Genomic DNA, 10,515 nt, shown 5'->3' on the forward strand with positions numbered 1-10,515 from the left:
AGCAAGAAACAAAAACCTCGATCTCGGTAGCATCACCTCAGTTTTGTAAATGATGTATTCTAAGTTCTTCTAGAACTCCCATATGTCATTTTGTCTCTGGAAGCTGTGTGGTCATTATCACAGGCACAAGGATAGTGATTCTCAACTTTGCTTTTCTGCAGAATTACCTAAAAGGGGACCTAAAAACACTCTGAGGCTAATTTTGCCCTCAGATTGCTGCTTGATGATCTGGGAAGCAGCCTGGGCACTGAGAATTTTAGAAGCTCTGCAAGTGGTCCTTGTGATCCTTTATCAAAACCAGGGTTCTCATTCTGACACTGTCTCATTAGCTCTGTGTCCTTGGACAAGACATGCAACTTTTCTGATCCTCAGTTTCCCCATTGGTAAAGTAGAGACAATAGTTTCTCTACCTGCTTTTATTATATACTTGTCAAGGGGATCATGAAAGATGGGTGTTGAAAGAAACACTTTGTATACCAGATGTGTTTTTATTAGGGTTATTAATTATGTTGAGTGTTGCTGATGTAACACATAACTAGTCACTTAAGGATGGAAAATTTGGGTCATCCTCTTTTAGTTTTATGTCCAGCTATAGAATTTACATACTGTCCTATTGCCTTTCATTCCACCATTTCTTTATATCCCCCACCCTGATCCTCTATGGGAGAATGTGACTGACTCAACATTATGTGTTACTATTTGGCCCTTGGCTCATCTTTTGATGGGTCCCAGTCCTTATCCTGTTGTTAGGTCTAGTGTCCTTTGGTGACCTTCTTGGTTGGCATCTGGGCTGTGTTGGTCAGACCTCAGACTACATCGTTCTATGATATTTGCTTGTTTTTTAGGCTTGTTTCCTGAATGTATTTGCCAATTTATTTCCATCCTGTTTTCTGAAATGTTTATAGTGCTAATGCACATTTTTTTAAAGGTATAGGTTAACTGGTCAATTTATTTATGGCATAAATTTATACATAGGTGGCAAATACTAGAATTCACACATATAATACAAGAAGACATATTGTACAAAAAGACAAAAGTGCACATTGTTCATTCTAGATGTTTATATATATTGTATCTATTCATAGGAAGGACACATACATAGGCTGTGACACTTTTTTCATCCTTTTGAGGCCAAAGGTCTGAGGCTGCTGTGAGTGTGGTCAGAAAGAGCGGGGCTGACCAGTTGTTCTCAGCAGTCTCTTCTATAAAAGTCCTATCCCTTTACCCCCCAGGATTCATGCCTCACCATCCCCATAAGCTCATGCATGGAGTTTGCCACTTTAACCCCTAGTTTGCAGAGGAGGAGAGTCCTGTATGGGGATTCTAGGTTTGTCTTCTTGTGTATGCTCAGAGCTGGCTTCTGGATCATGATTTTGCTTCTGTGCTCTCTCCCAATTCTTGTGTCTTCTCACCCTCTGTCATGGCAATGTCTTGAATTTCCAACCACAATGGAGAGGATTAGATCCAGCAAACTTGAGTCACTTACTTGTATCAATTTGGAAAAGTTCATTTTATCCCCAATTTCTCAGATTCTTCTTTTCTGATATACAGTGAATTATATAATGAAATTCAAACACCCAGGGTAGGGCATGTGGCTAGAATATCAGGTAAGAATGGTCCTGATATATATTACCTGGTTAGAATGTGATCTACTGATACTTCTTTCTTTTCTACCTCACTATATAGACTTTAATTTTTTCTTCCACAAATCCAGATCTTTCTTGTCTTAAAAAATTTCACTTCTAGGAAACAGAACTTACTTTAGAAGGACTTTTATTGGGCTAGAAGCTTAAGGCTAGGTAGGTAGCTTTCTCTCTGACTCTAGCCACTCTTAGGTCATGTCTGTTCATTTTTCATTTGCATTTTTCATTTCTAATCTGGATGTGTCAACCAGTTAACAGGAGGACTTTCATTTCTCTGTAGAGAAAAGACTATGAGTGTAACTTGGCCTTAGTTTAGGAAGGTGCCACAGGGTATCTGGGTGAGAGCACTGCCTGACCAGAGGTTTTGAGGAGGCTTCTGGGTTTCTGAAAGGGTGGGAAACCGGGTTCCAGTGGGGACTGGAATGAAACCGAAAAGGGCGATAGGCAGAAATGATTCTAAAGTTTTTTTGCCTGACAAATCAAAGAACTTTTGGCTTGACCCTGTGTTTAGATGTTCAGGCTCAATAATTAGATACTTATTGAAATCTTACTTCTTTCTTATATTGATAAATGTTGGGTCATTCAAATTACTTCTTTATCTATAGAAGTGGGATATATATATATATATATATATATATATATATATATATATATATATATTTGCCACCAGGGTTATCACTGTGACTCAGAGCCTTCATGATTCCACTGCTCCTAATGGTTATTTATTTATTTACTTTTTAAAGATAGAGAGATAGTCAGATACAGAAAGAAGGAGAGTGGTAGAGAAAGAAAGACAGAGAGAAACACTGAAGTATCACCCCACCACTAGTGAAATTTTCCCTAACCCTTTTAGGTGCTGGTGGCCTAGAATTTAACCTAGGTCCTTGTGCACTATAACATAAGAGATCTCTCCAGGTGGGTTACCACAAGGCCTTAATGTAAATAATTTTAAGGAGGAATTTAGAGGGTTGTTGAGAGGATAAAATAAAAAAATGTCTCATGTCATTCATCAGGTACATAATAGCTCTTCATGCAGTGATGTCACTGTCATTATTAACACTGCTACTACTACCACCACCATTATTATTTTGACTGCTTACATGGAATTGCAAGACTGGAGGAATCTCAGAGAATGAACACAACATATTTCCATGCTGATACCAGAAAGGGGATTCTGGTGTCACACAACAACCTGTGGAGAACTTTCCTTCCTAAGAACCTACCTCAAATAAGAAAACCAAACCCATAAGCTCAGGAATTTAACATAGTAGGTAGGACAGCAGGTGACCTGCCAGTTTCCAATCACAAAGTTAACATTAGAATTTGCCTTAGTCTCTGTTGGCATAGGCAACATACATACTCAGATGTCTGCCCCAAATGAAATTTTCACAAAACTTTTCATCTAAGTTATTTTAGCTAATGGTAGGAAGGTTACATAAACAATTACCACCACTCTCTCCCTGACACACTATCTTACCTAGTACTCACAATGAGGTGGGCAAAGTGATTATTACTTCAGCTTAGGAGATGAGAAAAACAATAGTCAGAAGGGGGACTTCACTTCTCTCAGTCCCTTTTAACAGTCAGGGTATGAATCCAGGAAATCTAGTTTCAGAGGTGTGTTTTTCTGTACCGCCCTCCCTACCACCTGTGAGGTCTAGATGAGTTTTTTTAAAGGGCTTACATTATGCTCCATGAACAATCTTCCTCAAATTCTTTCTAAATATGATTTCATTTCTTCACAGAACAAAGGACAGATGACAGGAAATAAAAGGTGAGGTAGAGCTGCTGTTTTGTGGAGATTCACCTTTAGGTGATGGGAATATTCTCAAGGGGTTGTAAGAGTGTGATGGTGTCTAGTACCAGAGTTACTATCATCAGTGACTGTGTCCACTTTCAGGAACAACAGGGCCAAGCAACATTCTCACTAGCATTGTGATTTGTCTGAAAGCTTAAGGGGCTGGAAGAATCACACTTAGTGGAGTTTAGTGCTCTCAGGAAGAGAAGAGAGTCTACAAATAAAGGAGGTTACATTTCCAGAGACTTTGAGCTAAGATCACCAAGCACACCAAGATATCTTTGAGACTTCATTTTGGTTTTCATTTTGGTTTTTGGACAGTGTTGTCATTATTAAAAAAGGTGTTTTATTTTTTGGTGCTGTGCTTTGTTGGGGTTTAATGCCTGTTTAATTTCACAGGCAGAGACAGAAAGGAAGACACCACGGCACCACTCCAATGCTCTTGAAGTGTTTCCTTTGCATAATGCTCATATATGTTGACTGGGAGCATGAAACAGAGTCTTAAACATAATAAAGTGTGCACTCTACTGAGTGAGATATTTCTCAGCCCTCATAGTGATAGTGTTAGAGCTAGTACAATTTTCTTTCTTGATAGTTCTTCTCACTTTTGTCTCTGGAAATATTGCTGCTACAATGTGGTTCAGTAAATTTTTCTATAAAGGGATAGATAATAAATATTTTTGTTTTTGCCACCAGGGTTATTGCTGCACAATGAATCCACTATTGCACAATGAATCCACTACTTCTGGTAGTCTTTTTTCTTATTCTCTCTTTCTCTCTTTCTTTCTTTCTTTCTTTCTTTCTTTCTTTCTTTCTTTCTCTCTCTCTCTCTCTCTCTCTCTCTCTCTTTTGCTTTCTTTCTTCCCTTCTTTGATAGGGCAGAGAGAAATTGAGAGAGGAAGGGAGGACAGAGAGACACCAGCAATATTTGTTTTACTTCTTATGAAGATTCCACTGTGCAGATGAGGATCAGGGGCTCAAACCTGAGTTCTTCTGCATAGTAACATGTGCACTTGACCAGTTGCACCACTGCCCAGCCCCCCAGTATTTTAGATACCTTGCACACCAAGGTATCTGCTGCTGGGCTCTGTTGTAGCACAAAAGCAGCATATTCAATACTTAAATGGGTGAGCATGCCTAGATCCCAACAAAACTTTCTTTGTAGATGAGATGATAGGCTAGCATTGGTCTATGGACTATAGTTTCCTAAACTTTGCTTTAATACTGTTCTCATTACCCTGGCCCATTTCATTCCTCAACCATGAGCGCCCAAACATTGACAGATTCTCTAAGCCTCATCTAATAAGGCTCAAATTCTTGGCAACTAATACAGGGCAAACAGAAGCAGACACTGAAAAGTGAGCAGACCCAGGATAGAAGACTAGAAGACTATCCCCTCCAGATGCTCCAGGGAATCTAGAGACGTAAACTCATGGATGAGGAGTCCCTGATCCCCAAACATCTCCACCCCATTCCCTTAGGTGTCCGCCCTTCTGAGTAATGGGGAGACCATCTGAGACTGTGATGATTCTGCCTTCTTTGATGACACTCTGATTTCATCAACCATTAGCACCCAGGATGAGATGCTGTGACAGAAGCTGAATGGAATAATTTTATGGGATGAGAGGGGACTCTTTGGAAACAGCCAACTAGAATATTTTGGGGAAAAAATTAGCTGAAGCATGAGAAAAGGAAACTATGCTGTATGTCAGGTCCCCGCCCACTACTAAGGGTATAAAAGAGCCATGGAGGAAGGAGAGAGTCAAACCTCAATCACATTCACCTCCACCTGGTCACCTGCCCTTCCAGTACCCCTCCCAGCACGATGCCTTACAACTTCTGCCTGCCCAACTTCAGCTGCCGCTCCAGCTGTGCCTCCCGGCCCTGCGTGGCCCCCAGCTGCCACAGCAGCACCCTGCCTGGGGCCTGCAACATCCCTGCCAATGTGGGCAACTGCGGCTGGCTCTGTGAGGGCTCCTTCAATGGCAGTGAGAAGGAGACCATGCAGTTCCTGAATGACAGGCTGGCCAGCTACCTGGAGAAGGTGCGCCAGCTGGAGAGGGACAACGCGGAGCTGGAGTGCCGCATCCGGGAGCGATGCCAGCCCCAGGATCCCTGTGTGTGTCCCAACTACCAGTCCTACTTCAAGACCATCGAGGAGCTGCAGCAGAAGGTGAAGGGGCAAGCTTTGGGGGCACAGTGGCAGGCATCTGCCTTTGCACAGTAGGATGTTCTAAAGTTGCAGGGGTCCTCATGGTGCAACCTTGCTTCTAGATTCTGTGTGCCAAGTCTGAGAACACCAGGCTGGTGGTGCAGATCGACAATGCCAAGCTGGCTTCTGATGACTTCAGGACCAAGTATGTTGAGAAGTTTGGACATGATGGCCTCTAACACCCCTCTACTTTTTCATGGTTTTGTGGGAAAAATACTGATGGAAGGGAAGAAAAAGTTCTATTTCCCTGTTTGTTTCTTTTCTTAAATCTGGTTATATAAAACTGGTTTCTGACAGAGACAACTCATATGCCATATGCTCTTTAGCTTACATTACTCTTTCTGGAAGGCCTTCTTAAACAGTTGGAGTGATGTCAATTGTTTTCAGTGATTGGATTGATTTGGTGGTGATTTGGCCCCCACTAGTGAGATCAGAGCAAGCAACTTCTTCTCCTGGGCTCTCCAGGGGGTACCTTATGGCATTAGAGTGGGTCAGGGCTGCTCCAGTTTCTTCATCCAGAGCTTGAACAAGTATGGCAGAGAGGTGGGAAGCCATGTCAGTTCAGACAGCTAGACCAACTCTACCCATAGGATACATGGGATGGGGAGACAGGCTTCTTCCTGGCTCCTTCTTCAGCTATGACCTGTGTGTGCAGATATGAGATGGAACGGTCCTCAAGACAGCTGGTGGAGTCAGATATTAACAGCCTGCGCAGGATCCTGGATGAGCTGACTCTGTGCAAGGCTGACCTGGAGGCCCAGGTGGAGTCCCTGAGGGAGGAGCTGCTGTCTCTAAAGAAGAACCATGAGGAGGTGAGAAGGAAAGAGGGAAAAAGTATTTGGAGCTAAGAACTTAACACTGAGAGTCATCAGGTAGTTTATATCAGGCACTCTGGACTCAGACCTATCTCTGAGGAGTTCAAAGTCAGCTCAGGACGTGAGTAAGCTGTAGCCATGACAAGGAGCTGCTGATTCTCAAGTAGCTGGGCGAAGGCAAGGAAGGCATTAGAAACTTTGAGGAAGGACATTCCTTTATTTAATCCTGCTCTCTGCTGGCCCCTGATAGATCCTGGATTTGGAAGAAGAGAATAAAGGGAAAAAAATAAATCAGATATTATTATTTCCTTCAAAGAAGTCACCGTCTAGCTAGTGTGGGTGAGAAAACAGCTATGCAAAAGTAGATGCAACATAGGCAAAGGATGAAACAGTTTTCACAAGCTGTACTAAGTATTCTGAGAACAATTCAGGTTCTTAGATAGGGCATAACATCATTAGGAAGATTTTTAATACTTGGTGTTCTAATTTGATTGAGGAGACTAAGCAAAAATACACAAAAGTGGTAGAGCAACATGCATTTGACTGCAGTCCATGGGTTAGTATGGCAGACATACAGGTATCAAAGGGGAATAGAAAGACATGACAGTAGACACTGAACATGCCAAGGAGTGGACTAGGTCTTAGTGAGAAAGGAGAGCTCAGTGCAGGTTTATGGGAGTTGTTATGATTTCTACTTGTGTCTACTCTTCATAATTTCCAAGTCAGTTTTTGGAACCTTTAGGATATTCCTTTCAGTGTGTTTTTGGCCAGGTTGTATCCACTTTTCCACAGCAAGAAGAGGGCAGATGCATGTCTGTGGGTTCATTCCTTCTTCCTCTACTAGGAAGTCAACACCCTGCGCTGCCAGATTGGAGACCGCCTCAACGTGGAGGTGGATGCTGCCCCCACTGTTGACCTGAACCGCGTGCTCAACGACACCAGGAGTCAGTATGAGGCCCTGGTGGAGACCAACCGCAGGGATGTGGAGGAGTGGTTCACCACCCAGGTGGGCACCTCGACACAGGGACACTCAGCACCCAAGGCCCTGAGGGGCCAGTGAGGCAGGGACTGAGCCTGTCTTGTCTTGTTTGGTGTTTTAGACTGAGGAGTTGAACAAGCAGGTGGTGTCCAGCTCTGAGCAGCTACAGACCTGCCAGGCAGAGATCATCGAGCTGAGACGCACAGTCAACGCCCTGGAGATCGAGCTGCAGGCCCAGCACAACCTGGTGGGTGCTGGGGGCCTCCTGATGAGACCTGAGCAGCTGGGGAGTGGGAGTGAGTGGGCTGCCCTTAGGGGTCACCCTCTCCCCAGGTCTTGGAGAATGTGATGTCTTTGGAGTCCTGGGGAGAAGCCCAGTGAGAGGCAGCTGTGACTGTTGTTTCTGTCCCCCCACAGAGAGACTCTCTGGAGAACACCCTGACAGAGACCGAGGCCCGCTACAGCTCGCAGCTGTCCCAGGTGCAGTGCATGATCACCAATGTGGAGTCACAGCTGGCTGAGATCAGGAGTGACCTGGAACGGCAGAACCAGGAGTACCAGGTGCTGCTGGATGTGCGTGCCCGGCTGGAGTGTGAGATCAACACATACCGGGGCCTGCTGGAGAGTGAGGACTGCAAGTGAGTATGGGGTAGTGGTAGATGCCACCCTTTCAAGGCACATGCACAGCTCTACAAACTAGTATCTAGGAAATCATGTATGGTGAGTCTATAGGACATGGCATACCTATATTGTCCATGTGTTCCACCCACCAAATAATCCACACTGTCTACTCTGTGAGTAAAGCCCATGTAGAAGTCAAATGTGAAAGGCATACATCTGCTTAAGGAGTTAACAGTGAAGAAGTGGTAGAGAGATCGCTCCTTATAACAGTAATTGCTGGGTAAGGTCAACTGTGTTAAATTCATGAGAATTCAAGTGCAGGAGATAGATTTTTTTTTTTTTTTAAATACATGCAGCATTCTGGGAGAGGAAAAAAGGATTTGTTAGCCATCGAATTGTAATCCAAACAACTACACCCATTGCGAATGCCTAAATTGTCTCATTAAGCACCTTCTCCTTGATTCACTCCCTTCTGTAACCCATTCTAAATTTCCATGTCCCTATAGGCTCCCCTGCAATCCCTGTGCCACCACCAATGCTAGTGGCAACACCTGTGGGCCCTGTGGTGGCTCAAAGAGTTGCTTTTAACATGAAAACTTGCCTCCTCTTTGAAGATGAATGAAGCTGTGTAGTTCAGTCATAAGAAAGGCTTCCAGATCCTGCCTTTGATGGAGCTCAGTTTTCCTGGAGAAGCACTGTCATGCCAAATGCAGTCTTTCTAGCTGTGTAATGCTGTTCAGATCCAACATGCAAAAATACACCACATTTTGGAGAATTCCCTCTGTCGAAGGTCCTGACTTGGTTTTGGAAGAATCTAGCTGCCTATAATCTGAGCCCTGGTGTTACTTCAGGGCATTTCCTGTTATTGTGATTCCTTCTTTCCTTGCCTATTTGACAGTCTCTGGAATGCCAAGAAGGCAAATTCATTTACTTCCCAATAAACTGTACTTCTCTGGCATAGTAAATGTGTTTCTTGTTCATATTCATGCATAGTAAAGTACTAGTCATGGCTATTTCATAAAAATATCCCATAATTAGGAGAATGACTATGTTAAATGACTGACTCCAGTTCTGCTGGTAAATTCTGATCCAGAGGGAGGTATGTCCTTCTGGGAGGCACTCACCAAGGGGAGATCATGCAAAAAAAAAAATCAGGGCCTCTGCAAGTTTGAGAGTCCTCCCTAAGCCTCTCTGCTATCTCTATTCTCTGTTATACCTCTTCACCACTCTGGGTCTCTGTGCTCCCTTCCTTTTAATATACTTGAGGACATATATATATATGTCCTGGGCCAGGTGGCTGAGGTAAACAATTAATGTTATTCATAGATTTTTTTTTTCAAGAATAGGAGCTACTCTCTGCCCTAGTCCAACTTTCTAGCCCTTTTTATTATTATTATTTTTTTACTCTGACACCATTTTCTGAGACAATACTTTTCTCCAGCTCCACATTAGTTATCAAACTCAAAAAAAAATTATGATAGTTATGGGCCCCTAGGAACATACTTAAAATTTACTTCTAAGCTTCTTTCTACCCTAAGATCCCTATTCTCAACTGCTCTGTTCCTACTTTTTGTTTCCTGTTCAGTAACCATTTTGTTCAGCTTTGTATCTTGCTGCCCTCTAGCCACCAAGTTGAAGACACTATTGTGATTTCATCCTGACTTCCCAGGGCAGACAACCTTACCAATGTGTATTGAAACCTCACTGCTTTGGATCCCTTCCCCACTAGAGAAAGACAGAAACAGGCAGGGGGTATGGATTGACCTTCCAATGCTCATGCCCAGAGGAGAAGCAATTACAGAAGCCAGAACTCTCACCTTCCTCACCCCCAAAACAATTTTAATCCATACTCCAAGTCAAGGAGAAGTGATAGGGGGAGATGACCAGAGGGGTCTGAACTCCAACTCTATTAGGAATTGGAGAGAGAGGAGGAAAATGGGAGGGACATTAGGATGTAACAATAGGTGTATATGTGACTTGGAAAGGAAGAGAAGATGGGACCCCCCCTCAAAAAGCCTAACATAAACAGGTGGTTGTAGAAATAATTGTTGATCCATAGGTTACATGGAGGGATTTGGACTCCAGAACTCAGGTGTTGGGAACTGTGTAAAGTTGTACCCCTGTTATGTTGTAATTTTGTAAATCAATATTAAATCACTAATAAAAATAAAGGATATAAATAAAAAATGATGGATTTCAGATGTGTGCAATAGTGATAAGAAGCCTAAGAAGAAAATAACACTTGATCGCAGTTAAAAACAAAACAAAACAAATGTTATATTTATATCAGTTTTATCGTCTGTGTCATTGAGTATAAGGGCTTTCAACAGAGATAGTTCCTTCACTTAACTAAAACATGGTAAATTACTATATATGGGTTTAATAAGAAACAGTAACATTAATGAATATTAATGAGAAAGTTAAGACATTACATATGTCCTTTAGTC

The 10,515-nt window shown here is 42.8% G+C and overlaps 1 protein-coding gene across 1 annotated transcript; it reads left to right on the forward strand.

The window, feature by feature from the left end:
* The first annotated feature begins 5,204 nt into the window (after positions 1-5,204).
* Positions 5,205-9,033, forward strand: LOC103124756 (keratin, type I cuticular Ha4). Its single transcript, XM_060203516.1, has 7 exons — positions 5,205-5,614; positions 5,716-5,798; positions 6,309-6,465; positions 7,313-7,474; positions 7,569-7,694; positions 7,865-8,085; positions 8,575-9,033. The coding sequence occupies exons 1-7, from the start codon at positions 5,267-5,269 to the stop codon at positions 8,654-8,656; spliced, it is 1,179 nt and encodes a 392-aa protein (XP_060059499.1). The 5' UTR covers positions 5,205-5,266; the 3' UTR covers positions 8,657-9,033.
* The last annotated feature ends 1,482 nt before the right edge of the window (positions 9,034-10,515 follow it).

The sequence above is a fragment of the Erinaceus europaeus genome, chromosome 12, assembly GCF_950295315.1.
Source record: "Erinaceus europaeus chromosome 12, mEriEur2.1, whole genome shotgun sequence".
NCBI lineage: Eukaryota > Metazoa > Chordata > Mammalia > Eulipotyphla > Erinaceidae > Erinaceus > Erinaceus europaeus.